Consider the following 17,730-nt stretch of genomic DNA (forward strand, 5'->3'; position numbering starts at 1 on the left):
ACCCAGGTGCCCCTGGGTTGCACATCCTTATGCTTGAATCTTTTTTTAAAAAATTAACATATAATGTTAACTATGTTTGTATAATAATATAATAATTATATATTATATATATTTATCATTTTTCAGGCAAGAGGAACCAGAAAAGGGGTCCCTGTGGTCTGTGAAGGGTATGGGAAAAATCCCGTATTCTTTTTTCCTTTTCTTTCCTTTTCTTTTCTCTTTCCTTCCTTTCTTTCTCTCTCTTCCTTTCTTCTCTCCTTCCTTCCTCCTGTCCTTCCTTTCTTTCTGCTATTTGCCCCAAAGGCAGTTCTGTTTGTGCAGTACTTTAAGGCAGCAGCAAGAGACTCTTAGAAAAGATGGGTGTTGGGGGGGTCATCCTAGAGAGAAGAGAAAAGAACTTTCTAGTTCTGCGAATGAATCGGCATATGTCTGGGGCTCATGCTTGGGCTGTGCGTGTGCACACAGACCCAAAGGAATATAGCAAGGGCTTTGAAGCTGAACTAACCCTGAACCTAATGCCTCTAGCAAGACAGAAAGACAGACTTGGCAGTCTGAACTTAACCAGGCTAACTGCCTGCTAAAACAAAGTCAACATTCTACAGAATATGTAAATATGACTAGAATCTTAAAACATAATACTTACAATCTAGGATATATTCCAAAAATACTCAATATACAAAAGAACCAGAAAGTGCCCAATTCTCAAAAGAAATGAATAGACTCCCATTCTGTGATGACCCAGATATTCAAACTAGTGAACAAAGGCTTTAAAGCAGCTATTATAATATTCTCCATAACGTAAACAAAAATACTCTTCAAATAAATGAGAAGACAGACATTCTCAACAGAGAAATATAAAATATAAGACAAAAGTATTGAAAATAACTAAACAGAGAACACAGCATAAAGTATAGAGATGTCGAATCACTATGTTGTACACCTGAAACTAATGCACCACTGTATGTCAACTATACTTCAATTAAAAGATAAATATAATAAAAGGTTTACTTAAAAATAAATAAAAATAAAAAGATTATTTTGTATAAGAAATTTCCAATAGGGGTGCTTGGGTGGTTCAATCAGTTAAGCATCCAGTGCTTGATTTTGGCTCAGGTCATGAGATCAAGACCCCTCTCCAGTTCCACAATGGGCATGGAATCTGCTTAAGATTTTCTCTCTCCCTCTCCCTTTGCACCTCCTCCCTGCTCACTCTCTCTAAAATAAATAAATAAGTAAATCTTAAAAAAAAAAAAAGAAAAGAAATTCTAATAAGCTACTTTAAAGATGGAAAAAAAAGAGAATTGAACAGTTATTCAGGGACCTATGGGACAATATCAAAATGTCTACTATTCGCATTATCCCAGGAAAGGAAAAAGAGATTGGTGTAGAAAAAAAATTTGAGGAGATAATGGTCAAAAACTATAGATGTAGTAAAGATACTACTTTACAGACTGAAGAAGATCAGAGAACAGGATAAACTAAAAGAAAACCATATCCAGATACATAATCAAACTACTGAAAACCAAAGATAAAGGAACATCCTGAAAGCAGCCACAGAACATATTACATATAGGGGAGCTGGGATTCAAATGACTACAGATTTCCCATCTAAATCCATGAGGGTCAGAAGGCAGTGGACAACATCTTTAGAGTGCTGAAAACTCTAAAAAGAAACAGGTGTGCTTAAAATAACATTTCAGGACTTCCCCTAGATTCATTAAAGTCACAAAATAAATTAGTCCAAGATATGCCAAGCCGTTGTAAACTCTAGCATGCTACGCACCTGGATCTGGCAGCGTTCACACAGTACGGGTGGTTATCAGGGATGACACCCTTTCCCATGGGGGTGGGCAGAAATGGTAATTTGCACTTCTCCACCAATTTCCTGAGAGCCTCCTCTGCACCGGCATAAGCAGCACCTACAACCAATGCAAATGTATTGGACAAGTCAGTTATGCTCCATGCACTGTGACTCTTAAAGCAACTCACATGAATTTGCTTTCAGAACTTCTCAGAGAATCTCTTGTTTATGCATGGCTTGCTCACACTCAAAACAAACTGTGACTATGGTTTTTATCTTTGGTATTTTAAAATGTTTAAGAAGACAACAGTGCTAATTTCCTCCCCCCAAATATTCTCAATTATTCTGAAGGATGTCTACTACAAAACCAAAGTTGCATCTCTTCTCTCTTCCTGCTCTCAATTGTCTGTCCTATGGTTCCTACTGAATTACTGCTCACAATTCTTTAAATACAGTATCTTTACTGACCAGCCCAGGTGGGCAAGGAAGGACTTTGCTCTGACAGAGAGAGGCCCTCTCTAACCTCACACGTTGCTCCCTACCATCAGCTAACCTGGACTGCCCAATCTCCTACCCTAGGCACGGAAATTCTAACAAGAGACATTTAGTACATTCAGATTCAACATAAATGCTCCCCCATATAAAAATACCTTACAATCTTTTCTCATACATGTCAGATGAAAAATAGCTTTTTTTTCAATCCAGAAAGTTTCCTTGTATTCTCTTTCTTGCCTCAGTATCGTTGTCCACCCAGTTCTCTTCCTGGACTTGTCCACTCAGTGACCTATCATCCATTTTCAAGGTGCAGCAGGGTCATCTCTTCCAGAGAGGCTTTCCATCCTACCTATACAAATAAGTTGTTGCTGCTTCCCTTGAAATCCACCTCACCCTCTCTATACACACCACGTACGGGTACGCTGCACTTACTTGTTCCTAATACATCTCGAGGTAGGGACCGTTATTCCTCTATATAGCTTACAAATGTTTTCTCTCATCCCCGCCTTATTGTAAGTACTCATCAAATATGGGGTAAAAGAAGAATGAAAACTAGCATCTACTGAGTTTCTTCTACCACTCTTATTATTTAATCATAACCACTCTGTTGAAGTTAGTATCTTTGTTTTACAAGTGAGGTAACTGAGACTCAAAGTAGTTGTTTGCCAAGACCACAGAGCTAAGATAGCATATAGCTGCATTCGACTCAGTTCTGACTTGGATTTTTTTTTCTGCTGTCCACCATTTTCATTAAAATTATCTTTGGTTTCTATGTAGTAGTTCCTCAGTAGTTGATAATTGACTAGCAGGGTCATAGGTGACTCACGGCCCCCTCAGTTCTAGAACATATAATGGATATTAAAATAACTTGCTGACAGGAGTTAGTTACTCCTCTCTTAGGAGACAGCAACTTGACAATAGGTACCATAACCTTAAAATATGAATTACCTTTTAATTTAATTTTCTTTCTGGGAATCTATCATAAATCCTAAATATGGAAAAAGCTTTAAGCACAAAGATGTCTGTCATAGCTATAGTAAACAAACAAAAAAACTGGCAAAGATTTAAGTATCTCTCAGTGAAGTGTTGGTATATACATGAATAGACCTTAAAATTATATTTAGGAAAAAACTTAAGACCAGGAAGAAATGTTACAATATTAAATGAAATGATTAGAATATAAATAAAACTGTCTATATGATGTGATCACAATATATGAAATATAGATGCAGAAATGACTAGAAATATTACATGTTAAAAATAGTTATCTTTTTTTTTTTTTTTTTTAAAGAGAGAGTGCAAGTGAGGGAGGCGAGAGGGGCAGAGGGAGAGAAAGAGGGAGAGAATCTTAAGCAGGTTCTGCGCCACGCCCAGCATGGAGCCCTATGTAGGGCTCAATCTCATAACCCTGAGAGCATGACCTGAGCCAAAATGAAGAGTCAGATGCTTAACCAACTAAGTCACCCAAGGGCTCCAAAAATAGTTGTCTTTGGATAAAGGGATTTCTTCTTTCTAATCGTCTGTGTTTTCCAATATTTTTATAATGATCAAATATTATTATTATAATTGAAAAAACACATTTTACATATAAGACTGAAGAAACAGAATGGGTGATACTTCTTTCAAAGGGCAAGATCTCTGGGCATTCTAGAATAATTCTATGATTTTGAAATTAATAACTAATCCTACATGAAAATAACTCATACGCCAATTTCAAATATTAGATATGTTAATAAATAATGAAGATAATTTCTAAACAGAATCAGCATTCTTTCAATGGCAAGATTTAGAGTTCCATTCACTGCTACCTTTCCCGATGATAAGAAGGGGCCGTTTGGCCTTTCTAATAACAGATGCTGCCATGTATACAGCAGAGGTTTCTGCCATACTGACAGGAGGGGGCATGCAGCACTCCACATACCTGGAAATAAAGAGTTCTGTTAATTAAAAGAGGCCAAGTTTTAAACCTTTTACTATGAAAATACCGAATACCTAAAAGGTAGGGAAAAAATAGTACAATAAACTCCACATACCCACTATGTAGATTCAACAACTAATATTTTGCCACATTTGCTTCACACATACACATACCCACATGCATATAAATTTGTTTCCTGAACCATTTTAAAGTGAAGTATAGGCAGTTAAAAGCTTTTCCATGCAGCTCTAAAAGATAAAGACTTTCTCCTATATAGCCATAATGTCCCTACCATACTTAGTAATTAAGTTACTCCTTAATACCATCTAAAAGCCAATCAAATCAGTAATTCATTGACAGGAAATTTTGAGTTAATGGCTCTATATTGTAGTAATAGTTGTTGTAAGAACAGTAAAAAAACATACTCAAGAGTCAGTGTTTAATACTACGTGCTATTTAATCTCATTTAATTTTTCAAAGCAATGAGGCCAGGTGCTACCATTATCTCCATTTCACCATGGGGGGTGGGGGTGGGGAAGGAAACTCAGAAAGTAACTTGCCCAGGGTCCCCAGATGGTATGTAGCAGAGAATGGACTGACCCAGGTCATTCTGTCTCCAAAGTCCATGCCTTTAGCTACCTCACTGGGAGAGTCAGAATTTTAGAAATATAACATACATTAGGAAAAAAAAAATTTAAAACTGTCATAGTTAAGTATTACTGGATGTCTTCATTTATTTTAATTAATAAACATCACACACTGTACAAAATTTGAGCATATAAAACAAAAAAAGACATTCACTCTTTACAAAAATTTTATCTTTTTTAACTTTTTAAAAACATTTTATTTATTTGAGAGAGAGTGTGTAAGCATGGGGACAGAGAGGCAGAGGGAGAAACAGATTCCCCACTGAGCAGGGAGTCCTATGTGGGGCTCAATGTGGGGCTCAATCCCAGAACCCTGGGATCATGACCAGAGCCAAAGGCAGATGCTTAACTGACTAAGCCACCCAGGCCTCCCCATCTTTACAAACATTTTAAAGAAGGTTTACAGAGTTAATTTACCAGAGACTCAGCTCTGCTTCCCTCCCCCTCAGTAATACTGTACCATGTTCAGGACTATGCAGCGTAGATGTCCTTTTTGTCTGACTCTCACAAAGAGAAACAAATCCTTGGTATACTGAATATGCAGAAATGCACACTGTCTCTCTTCAGTCACTAGAGAACCACTTGGTCCACAATAGCAGTAATATACTAAATGGTACCCAGGGTGATGTCTTAACCTAAATACCTATCCTTATCAGAGGCAACTTAGATACCAGTGAAAAATGCTTCTTATACTTTTTATTCGCTCAGTGTTTATTTAAGGAATAAGGGAACACGGAAACTCAGAGTAACACCTGAGTTGGAATATTTTTAAAATCACAGAAACAGAAAGACTAAAATTTTCTATGCTGAGTCCTAAATAATTTTTCAATGGTCACATCATCGCTAGGTTGACACTATGAAGACTCTGAATAACTCTACCACGGTAATGGGGATGCGCTATTTACAGCCCATGGAAGAATAATTTCAAATGAGTGTTCGGGAAGCTCCGTGTATTTGACTTAATAATTAACCCCCAAATAATTACTAAATAATACCATTTAAATTAGAGAATTAAACCCTTTGGCCAGGATTTAGTTTAATCATTAAATTGTCAAAACTTAAAACAAATGAAGATTAACTTATAAACTGCTAGGTAAATTGGTAAAAAGGCAAGCATTTAAATAACACAATTAAGAAAGAACTCCAATGTAACTATTACTTACTTTACAGAATTCACATTCACTTGGAAGTTCACAAAATCTGCAGGTATGTCAACATAACAAGGACCTGGACGACCATAAATACTGCTTCTCACTGCCTAAATTTATTACAAATGGAAGAAAATATTTTAAAATTCTCAACCTTTATCACATAGTCCACTCAGAGACAATTAAAAATTGTGAAAGGAATACAATTTTAATTTTTTTTGGACATCCCCAGTTGGAGAAATAAACACTTTTAACTAAAATTCAAATGCCCTCTATTGACTGCATATATTTTAAAAGATATTTTTGTTTAAAAGATGAGTGATAAGAAAGAAAATACTCACTAGGGTTTTAAAATTCATGTCTTATTACACATGTCTTAGAAGTTATCCACCAGGCTCTTCCTGCCAAGGGTTTATAAATGTGCTCTTCCTTGCTTCATAGTCCTAATGACTTGGCTAAGTTTTCAGAAACAGTGATATTATCCATGTGTCAAATGGTGTAACACAAGGTTTTGCAACAGCTCAAATGTAACTCCACATACAAATGTTGATTAACTAAGATTAATTTATAATAAGATGTTTAGGCAACTAAGACATGGTTTTTTAAGCATTAGTACTAATTTTCAATACTAAACTTTTGCAAAAGCACAAGAGAAACAGTATTTTATTTATAAACATTTTTCATTTTAGCTTTCTCTTTACTTTTCTGTAGAAAAAAATTTTAAAAACTGAAGGAGAAACTTTTTTCAAAAATGATTTTATGTTTCTAGAATTGACAACAAACATTAAAATATAAATAGCTCTTTAACACTATCATTTTTTAAAGATTTTTATTTATTTATTTGACAGACAGAGATCACAAGTAGGCAGAGAGGCAGGCAGAGAGGAGGAAGCAGGCTCCCGGCTGAGCAGAGAGCCCACTGAGCCACCCAGGCGCCCAACACTATCATTTTTGACACCTGAATATATACCAAATTGCTGCTCATTCTATGGGAGAATACAAATAACACAGGTATGAGCAACTGAGAAAAAGCAGTTCACTTAGAGGACTTATAATTAAGTACTTTACCTTTTCGATAATAGAGGGAATAGTTTCTATGCTGCTTGGCCGGGCAGAGAACTTGGTATATAATCTACAGGCTTCAACCTATATGCAGGAAGAAAATCACTTAAAATTCAGCTCACAGATCATATTACTCTTCAGAAGGAAAGCAAAATATTAAGTCATTACCTTCTACTATGTGTACTGAAAAGACAGAGAAAGTACATTACCTGGACTGTTTCTTAAAAGCCTACACATAGCACAATCAAATTTCTGCCTCAGGATGATTTAGGAAGTAAATCAAAACAAGACACCATTTTCATTTCTCAGACTGGCAAAAATGAAAGATTGATAGTACTCAGCATTTACCACCACACAGGAAAGCAGGCACTCTCCTCAGCTGCTGGTGAGAGTATAAATGGGAAGGGAAGCTGATAATGTCCACTAAAAATTAAAATGAGCATATCCCTGGATCCAGAAATTCCACAGTCAGAAATACAAAACTTCACCTGCTTCATCTTGTTACAATTATAATCTATCCTTATTACATTTCTGCCAGTTTTCCTGTTATATATTTCACTACTACACTATTTGGGATGTCTCAATTCAGCAGTGCTATTTTTTTTTCACTGTTTATTGTATTCTGAAGCAATATATAGAAATGGTGTCTCTTGATACTTTTTGGTATGAAAGTTGGTAGTCTTAGTCCCATGAGCATGACAGAATTAAGATTTTCAGTCTGTTCCCAGTAATGCCATCTAAAGTATTTCCTCAAAAACAGATACTTGGATTTTAAATCAAATCGGTGATTTTCTCCTCACATTTTTAATTTCATCTGATAAACTTTTATTATTTTCCTTTTCAGGAAAAAATATTTGTAGTGGACATTATCCTCTGCTTTCTCCTCACCTGTAAAGTTTCTGTAATAAGTTTAAATTTCCTTTTAAATAACTTAACTGCTCTGCTTATTTTTCAAATACATCAGCATCTTTTAAATAATGATTGTTATTCTTTACCATTAACTAAGTAAATGGGAAATACCCTTTTTCTTTTTTTTTTTTTTTTGAAGATTTCATTTATTTGCTAGAGAGAGACACAGCAAGAGAGGGAACACAAGCAGGAGGAGTAGAAAAGGGGAGAAACAGGCTTCCCACTGAGCAGGGGGCCTGATGCGGGCTGGATCCCAGGACCCTGGCATCATGACCCGAGCCGAAGGCAGAGGCTTAACGACTGAGCCACAAAGGCGCCCCTTCAATTGCCCTTCAAGAGGATAAAAGTACAAGTTTTGCATCAACCTATAACAAGATCTAGTATTTTACAATAATTTAAGTCACAGAAAAAATTCTATGTTTATATTCTGAGGTTCTCACAGTGACTTCTGTAATAACCAACAGACTTTACCTAGGGTTTTAACTTTGCTCAGAACTTTGTGCTAGAAATGTGCAAATATTTTCTTAACAGTTGATCATTCACTCTCACCTTCGCTTTCTACACCTATTCTTAAAGCTGTAGCATTTTGTTTTATACAATTATTTATGAAGACCTCTGTAATACTGTAATAAATATATAGAAAAAGGTAAAGAAAAAAAACAAGAAAAACAAACTATGGCATTTTGTTGACAAATTCTTTTCAGTTCTTAGAAATTTTTAAATGCTTTCCTTCAGCCTTCTAAAATAAAAATGAACTTGTCCAGAGTCTACTGATAGTCATTTTAGTAGGATTTTTCCTCTCAACTTTTTACTTCTCTAAAGTTTGACAGGTATAACACCACACCATTTTTATTCCTGCATCTTGACTTTCAGACCTTACTTTCAGAGATTAAAAGATATATTTCTTGGAAGATTGTTCATAAGCAGAGCCTGAGCTCCCGTAATATGCACACTGAGACTGTCTTATAGGTAAGGAACATTATCTATAAATTACCTCAGGTACCTCTATTTTATTTTAATTGTTTATTTTGCAGGTAGGAATTTTTATTTCTTCCCCATAAATCTTAATAGCATACATTTATGCTACTAAACTCTAAGAAAAGTTTTAGAGTTGGGTACCTGTGGAAACTCCTGGAAAGCTCCCATCATTTCCTGACTTCTTTCAGAAGAACCGCCAATCACAATCAAGGGCCTGAAACAGTCATTGTTTTAAAAGAGAATTACAGATGAGATAGACATGTAAAATACTCAAGAGTGCCCAATTAATAAACAGCCATGAATGCTGAGAGAGAGATTTCATTTTCCCTTCAAAACTACAGATTGGGGGGGCGCCTGGGTGGTTCAGTGGGTTAAACCCTCTGCCTTCAGCTGAGGTCATGATCCCAGAGTCCTGGGATGGAGCCCCACATGGGGCTCTCTGATCAGCAGGGAGCCTGCTTCCTCCTCTCTCTCCGCCTGCCTCTCTGCCTACTTGTGATCTCTGTCTGTCAAATAAATAAAATCTTTAAAAAACAAACAAACAAACAAAAACTACAGATTAGGGGCAGCACTTGGGTGGCACACTGGGTTTAGCGTCCGGCTCTTGGGTTTGGGCTCAGGTCCTAATCTCAGGATCCTGAGATCTGAGAGCGAGCCCTTCATTGGGCTCTGTGATGGGTATGAAGTCTGCTTATTATTTATTCTCTCTCTCCTTCTCTCCCTGCCCCTCCCCACCTGCTCACACACACCTGCACACTTACTCTCTCCCTCTCTGAAATAAATAAATAAAATCTTTAAAATAAATAAACTATAGATTAAAAAAAGATTTAGGAAGCAACCTGATACAAGAGAACCCTCCCTTAATTTCAGAAAAATCTGAAATTCATAGTAAATGCTTTTCCTCCAAGCCGTCCACTTTCTAAGCCCTTCTGAATGCTAATGCTAAACTTCTAGGTGCGGTGATGTAAAATAAATTCTTATGCCCTTCCCATTAGTCTTGGGATTAAATGGAGGAAACAATTTTTTTCACTTTCCCAAGTGAGTCTACTTGGAAATGGTGGAGTGAGAGAAATTCCTCAGCAATAAATTTCTTAAAGAAAAGGTACAGCAAACTTAAAGTTACTAAAAAATATCAAACCCTAAAAGTAGGTAAGAAAGAGAAAGACTAGGAAGGATAAAAGGAAAGAAGGCACATGGCAAGAAAGTGAACAATGCCCTTCCTACCAGGACATCAGTCTAAATAATATCTAAATATTTAATCTTCTTTTATACCAGGAAGGGTAATTATTTTATGCATTGACCAGAACATAACCCTATTTAAAATGATCTATTTGGTAAAGTACCAATGATGGGGTTAAGGGCAATGTCAAAGAGTAAGTACTAAGGAGCTTATAGAGCAAACTCAAAAAATATAATTTCAGTTGTCTTGCTAATTATGCAAAACAAGATGAAGACCTGGATATACATTCTTACATATGGAGCTGGGGTCTTTAAAAAATAATTCAGCACTTAAAAGAGAACTTAAACACACATTCACATATAAGAGAGAGAAAAACACACACACACAAACTCCAAAATGTGTTGTTTTTTTTTAAAGTTTTAGAACAGTGTCATTTTAATGAGTTAAATATGAGTTATTCCTACAAGCTTCTACACGTAAGTTTATAAACACTTAAAATTTCAGTCAAAAATGATGTCAGGGGCGCCTGGGTGGCTCAGTGGGTTAAGCTGCTGCCTTCGACCCAGGTCATGATCTCAGGGTCTTGGGATCGAGTTCCACATGGGGCTCTCTGCTCAGCAGGGAGCCTGCTTCCCCCTCTCTCTCTGCCTGCCTCTCTGCCTACTTGTGATCTCTGTCAAAAAAAAAAAAAGATGATGTCAGATGAAGGACATATTATATACTGTCTAGTTCCCATGAGTTAAACACAGAGCTATGCCCATATGCTTCTACATATATGTTTAGAAACACATATTTTTTTTAAGTAGCCTCCACACCCAACATAGGGCTTGAACTCATGACCCTGAGATTAAGAGTTGCATGCTCCACCAACTGAACCAGCCAGGCACCCCTTGAAACACTAATATCTTAATGAAGGAAGAAGGAAAGTTTATATATAGGGTATATATATACCCTATATATAAAAGTTGAAGGAAAGTTTATATATAGGGTAGACTCAATGAGTTAATCATATGTGTATTCCCATATGCTTCTATACTTAAGTTTTCCAAAAACTCCAAAATGTTAACAGTGTTTACCTCTAAGTAAGATTACTGATATTTTTTATTATTTATTTTTTATTCTTCCTAATACTTTTCTAATTTTTTAATAAACCATTCCTTCAAGCACTTGATTCCAAGTCTTCCCACCCCAGATCGCAAATAATAATTAATTACCAACAGTTCATGTTTGCATTTGCCATACCACCCAAAGCGTGGATGAGACCTGGGCCAGAAACAACAAGGCATACGCCTGGCCTAGAAGCAAAACAGAATTTACTGTATTAAAAGCAGGTCAAATACAATAGCTGATGAATATCACCCTAGAGGGGAACATGGTAATCTTCCTAGACTTCAAAAGGAGGACACACAGGTCTTTACTACAACTGGTAAAGCAATTATTAGAATATTTTCTGAATTATCAAAGAAACAAGGGGAAGATTATGTTAGTCTTCCTACAAGAAAGAAGATACTTATCATCTTCACACTGTATTTCATTAACCTTTTCATATTTTGAAACTCTTTATATTTTTGAAGAGGTTATATTTGGGCCCAATCAATTTAACTGCATATAAAAGCCAATTCTTAATACTGAGTACATGTTTGTGTGGAGAAAAGTGTTTTAAAATTTTTTTAAACAAATAAATGTCATTTGATCTCTAACAGAAAATAATTCTGATATGTAATGCTCTGCCTCAAATTTTTTAAATTGAATTTGAAAATGTGACTAGATGTGACTTTCTAACTTTAAAACACTCAAGGAAAAACTATCTCCCTATAATTCAGTTTGCCATTTTATACATTTATAAAGTCATTTCTTAAGAAACTCTTTAAGACAGCCCTCAAAAGAAACTGAAATAAAACAAAGACTTCAGTTTACCTGCCTGTCAGATATCCAATCGCAGAGGCAGCATAACAAGCCTACAAAGAAAAAAAACTGGGATTTAAGCATTTTGGAATGTTTACAGTAAGTGCACGTATAAAAATTCAGTATTCAGTAAGAAACTGAACTGAATGGTAAAGGAGGAATTGGAATGCTTTCCGTTTTAACAAAAAGTATTCTACCTGTAAATTTCAAGTCATAGTTTAGGTATTTGATCTAGTTCTTAGTCTTTCAAGGAACTTGTCTACTTCATCTAGTTTATTAATAATATCCTCTTACAACTCCTTAAACATCTACAGGATCAACAGAAATGTTCTCTATCTTATTCCTAATATTGGCAATTTGTCTTTTCTTTTTTTTATTCTTCATTGGTCTTGCCAGAGATTTATCAAATTTATTAATCTCAAAGAACCAAGTTTTGGCTTTGTTGTCTTTCTATATTATTCACTTACTTTCTAGTTCACTAATTTCTGCTCTTGTATTTATAATTTTATTCTTTTCATTAGGGTTTAGTGTGGTTTTCTTTTTCTAGCTTCTTAAAATGTAAGCTTAGAGCACTGATTTTTGCTCTTCCTCAGTAATCAATTTATTTAATTTAAACCACTTCCTCTAAGAACTGCTTTAGCTATGACTTACAAGTTTGAAATCTTATCTTTTCATTATCATTTAGTTCAAAATATTTTCTATTTTCTGCTATGATTTCTTCTTCAACCCACTGGTTAATTAGGGTTCATAGTGATGTAGTAATATATCCCTTTTTTTAAAATTTTTTTTATTTTATCGGTTTACTTGAGAGAGAGAGCGCAGGTGGAGGGGCAGAGGGAGAGAGAGAAACAGACTCACCACTGAGCAAGGAGCCTGATACAGGGCTTGATCTCAGACCCAGGGACCACAACCTGAGCAGAAGGCAGATGCATAACTGACTGAGCCAGCCAGGCTCAACCCCTCCTTCTTTTTTTTTTTTTTTTTTTTTTTAAGATTTTTAATTTATTTATTAGAGAGAGAGCATGCATGAGCAGGGAGGAAGAACAGAGGGAGAGGGAGAAGCAGACACCCCACTGAGCAGGGAGCCCAAAGCGGGGCTGAATTCCAGGACCCTGAGATCATGACCAGACCAGAAGGCAGATGGTTAAAGGACTGAGCCGCCCAGGCATACCTGATGTGTCCTTTTTTCATTCCTGCTATTAGTAATTTGTATTTTCTTTCATTAAAAAATTTTTTTTATTTTTTAATATTTAAAAAAATATTTTATTTATTTATTCATGAGAGACACAGAGAGAGAGAGAGAGAGAGGCAGAGAGAAAAGCAGGCTCCCTGTGGAGTAGGGAGCCCGATGCAGAACTCAATCCCAGGACCCTGGGATCATGACCTGAGCCAAAGGTGGACACTTAACCGACTGAACCACTCAGGTGCCTTCAGTCTTTCATTTTTAACCAGTCTGCCCTGGAGTTTTTTATTATACCAGTCTTTTTAAATGTTTATAAAGTATCAAATGTGTTATTTAACTTTCAAATGTTTGGGAATTTCCTAATTATCTTTCTGTTACTAAATTTATTTTGACATGGTGAGGTGACATATATGTCTTCAATCTTTGGAGATTTGTTGAGATTCGCTTTATGGCTTGCATATGGCCAGTTTTTACTCTATTCTCCTCAAAGATTTTATTTCTTTGAGAGACAGAAACACAGAGAGAGCAGGAGTTGGGAGGGGGCAGGTAGAGGAAGACAGAGAAGCAACTCCCCACTAAGCAGGGAGCCCAACATGGGACTCCAGAACCCCAGGATCATGACCAGAGCAAAAGGTAGATGCTTAACCAACTGAGCCACCCAGGCACCCAGCCACCCAGAGCACAAATCTAATTATGTCTCCCACCTTTAAACTACACTTCAGCTACACAGCAAAAAAGGGGAGGTGCTAAATTAAATACAAGATAAGCTGAAAATATGCTAAATGCCATCTCAAATAAATCCTTTTTCTTAGTCTGGGACATCTTTTTTCCAGTATTATTTCTTCTCGTTTTTTTAGAAGTAATAAAAAATAGGATATTTTCTAACCTCCATTCAACTTTATGTGTGGTACACTAAACTTCGATGTTTAGGACATAAATGTAAAAAATTAAAAACAAATTTTTATGAATCATAATCTTAACTGATACCACTACATATGCCCAACTAAGAAGGTGCACAAAGGCTCTTTACCATTTCTGTGTTACTATTCTCCCATTGGCCCTTATCTCTTTCCCTTTTGCACATTAAAACCAAATTCACATAGGATAATAATAAGATAACTTCTAAGAATGCAAGTGCATAAAACACAGTATCTGTTGCGATACAAACACTTATCTGGACACTGAGGAGCACTGTCCACTTATTAAAGTGGGGTAAGAAATGTTGCTTCAGAATGCAAAATACAAAAGAACGTAAAACAAAAATTATATTCTTTTGCTGCAAATGTCAAAAGTTGAAAAGGAACTCCTTTTATAGATCATAAAACGTGTATTTCCTTGGGTGCCTGGGTGGTTCAGTCGGTTAACCATCTGCGTTCAGCTCAGATCATGATCTTGGGGTCCTGGCATGGAGCCCCACGTCGTTGGGCTCCCTGCTCAGTGGGGAGCCTGCCTCTCCCATTGCCTCCGCCCACCCCCCAATGCCAGCTCACGTGCTTGTGTACTTGTGTGCTCTATCACGCGCTCTCTCTCAAATAAATAAAACGAAAACAAGCATGTATTTCTCTCCGAAGTTACCTCCACTCACAAGCAGAATACTGTGTGCGGTTCTTAAAAGAGCAGACTTCCAGAACGAAATTGTTTTGATTCAAATCCTGCTCTCCCATTTTCTGCTGTGTTATTTTGGCAAATTACTCTGGACCCTGGCTTCCTTACCTACAAAATGAACATAACTGATAGCATTGCTGGGAGGATGAAATCAATTAATACATGTAAAACATTCCAAATATTGCCTGTACACAATTAGAAATGAAACAGTAAGAACTAACAGTGTACCAACTTTCTGAAAACCTGGTCGGTATATGTCTTGATTGCTCTACGGATCCGATGAAAGACAATCAAATCACACTTACACTTTTCTCTTTAGCACAACATGTAACTGGATGCCAAGTCCTCTTTCGCCTCCTGCATGGCTTCTGAATCTGTCCTCACATTCTCTCTTCATTACCCTGGCATTTCCCTAATTCAGGCACTAGTTAAGAAATCTGACTATTGCAGAGTGTCAGGTTGACTGAGGGGACTGTGTACTACTGGGGATGTACTACAGGCATCTCAAACTCATATCCAGATTGGGATTCATTATCCTTTCCCTCCAAACTGGCTCTTCCATCTGTATTCCCAATCTTGAGTCAGTAGCTCTGTGAGCCACTCAGCCAGTTAAGCAAGCCTAAACCTAAGAATAATCTCCAGAAGAGCCTTTCCTCTCCTTCCTAGCTGGTTAATGCCCACTCATCCGTTGGGACAGCCCAGGGATCATCTCCAAGAAACCTGTGAAGTTTTAGGCTGAGTATCCTCTTCTGGGCTTCCACAGTACCCTGAATACACCTCTATCACAGCACTTATCACATTATAATAAAATTGTCTGCTTATGTCTATCTCCACAGTTAGGTTATAAGCTCCTCAAGGACAGGGACAGTATATCATTCATCTCCATATCCATATGCCCAATAAAGCCCCTGGGACCTACAGAGGCCCTCCACTAAGCTTATAGGGACTGAAATAAAACTTCAACCTATCCTACTGATCCATACTCTGTACTACCATGATTTCTAAAGCACAAATCTAATTATGTATCCCACCTACTTAGAAAACCCTCTGCAGTCTCATTCAGTGCTGAATAAGAAGGCCCACATTCCTTTTCCAGCCTTGGACTTAATACAACCTACCCTCAGGCTATCTAGTCAGGCTCACAGCCCACTGCGCCTTTAAGCTATTTTGATGGAACAGCATGAACATTGCCTTTATGGATAATCTTCTCTGTCCCACTCAGAGAGAAAAAGTCACCCTGTATACACACTGTTCCTTATATACACATCTATTTTAAGTTATTATACTAGATAAATTTGTTCTGTGTGTTTTGCACTCACCTTCACAGATTGTGTTCTACTTAAAGACCAAGACTAAACCTGATTCCTTCAATATAGCTCTCTAGGTTTGGGTTTGCTTGACTGACTAGGTGAAATCACAGCACCACTGATTCAAATCATGAATGCAGAGGGAAGAGCCAGTCTGGAGAAAAAAGGTAATGATTCAAGTTCTAATCACAGCTTTACCATTTGTGATACCGTCACCCTGCAGAGCCATCTACTATATAATAGGAGACCTGGCCTTCAGCCATTCATGTGGTAGGAAGTGCCTGAGGACCTATCATGCTCTTGGCAGTGAGAATACAGATGTATCAAGAAATAATATCCCTCCTGTTTTGGCGCTCACAGCCAACTAGGGAAGTCAGACCACACCAAATAACACACAGAAACAGACACATACTAACAGGTAGTTATGCGAGAACAGAAGGCCTGGATTCAAACCGGGAACCTGTCCCTTCCGATCCCGACCCTTTAGACGTGGCAGAATACAAGCGCAGGGGCTCCAGACCCAGAACAAGTGGGTTGAAATCCTGGCTCTGCCACTACCAACTGTCTCCTCGGGCAAATTACTTAACCTGTGTCTCACTTCTCTCATCTGTCAATTAGGATTAACCACAGTTCTTGCTTCATAAGATGTCGTTTAATTGGCATGTGTGAAGTACTCACAGTGGTGAGGACTGTGTGTCCGCAATGAATATTTGCCGTTACCATCAGTCATTCCCAATAATGCTTTTGGCTCCCGGCGTCCATACTTACGGCTTGTTCATTCCTCATCCCGACATATCTGATACCCAACGTCTGCGCCGCAACGGCAATTTCGGTCACGGGGATGCCCACGATGCCAAACATGTACGCCACACCCTGGGGGCCAAGAACAGGGGAATAAATGCCCGGACCCCCGCCACACCGTTCTCTCCCGCGGCGCTAAAGGGAAAGCCTCAAGGCAAACCACCCCCGCCAGCCGTCCCACCCCAGCGCTCTCCAAGTCAGCGGGACGTCTCCGGTCCCAGCCGGCTTCCGTGGGAGCCTTTCGCTGCAGGAGAATCACCATACTTGGGTTTTTAAGGCCTGGGCGATGACTTCAGCACCAGAAACCTGCTTCTCGCTTTTGTCGCTACCCTCGGCGAAGTTACTTTCCCACATCGTCCACCTAAAAGTTCGAGGTACTCTCGCCGTCAACACGCACACGCGCAGTGACCCGTCAAAACAGAGTCAAGAAGCAGCGGCGCGCCAATTGTAGGACCCTCGTCCTCTGACTGACGGGAGGAAGGCAACCAACCGCTTTAAATAGCGGGAAGGAAAAGGCGGGGCTTAGGGTAGTTGGCAGGCCCGATGAGGAGTCTGTAAACACACCTCTTCTCCAATCAGAGCCGTACCCTTTTCCCGGCTCCTCCAGTCGCCGGGGTCAGAGCGTCAGAAGGAGGCGGGACCAGCAGGAGTCTGCGGGCTGTGCGGGGCAAGTGAGGCGCCAAACTTCGGAGGCCTCTGGCCCGGGTCGGATTATTGTCCTGAGTCCTCTGAGGAGCTGAGAAGGCGAGTGGCGCATGCGCACAGTGGGGCAGCAGGAGGGCTAGGAGCGC

General features: G+C 38.2%; 1 protein-coding gene across 8 annotated transcripts in view; it reads right to left on the bottom strand.

Moving 5' to 3' along the window:
- The window catches only part of HACL1 (2-hydroxyacyl-CoA lyase 1), a 31,567-nt gene extending 14,172 nt beyond the window's left edge, over positions 1–17,395 (bottom strand). Inside the window, exons 1-9 of one of the 8 annotated variants that reach the window (XM_046003366.1) lie at positions 17,204–17,395; positions 16,907–17,011; positions 12,056–12,096; positions 11,353–11,433; positions 9,100–9,172; positions 7,078–7,155; positions 6,025–6,119; positions 4,105–4,217; positions 1,784–1,919 (exon numbers count right to left, since the gene is read on the bottom strand). In XM_046003366.1, coding sequence (XP_045859322.1) covers positions 1,784–1,919; positions 4,105–4,217; positions 6,025–6,119; positions 7,078–7,155; positions 9,100–9,172; positions 11,353–11,433; positions 12,056–12,096; positions 16,907–17,011; positions 17,204–17,293 — 812 coding nt within the window. In that variant the 5' untranslated portion in view covers positions 17,294–17,395. Of the gene's footprint in view, positions 1–1,783; positions 1,920–4,104; positions 4,218–6,024; positions 6,120–7,077; positions 7,156–9,099; positions 9,173–11,352; positions 11,434–12,055; positions 12,097–14,801; positions 14,940–16,906; positions 17,012–17,120 lie in introns of those variants that run through there. The other 7 variants (XM_046003367.1, XM_046003371.1, XM_046003372.1 and 4 more) reach the window with 7 other exon arrangements.
- Between the last annotated feature and the right edge of the window lie 335 nt (positions 17,396–17,730).

This window comes from Meles meles, chromosome 4 (assembly GCF_922984935.1).
Source record: "Meles meles chromosome 4, mMelMel3.1 paternal haplotype, whole genome shotgun sequence".
Classification (NCBI taxonomy): Eukaryota; Metazoa; Chordata; class Mammalia; order Carnivora; family Mustelidae; genus Meles; species Meles meles.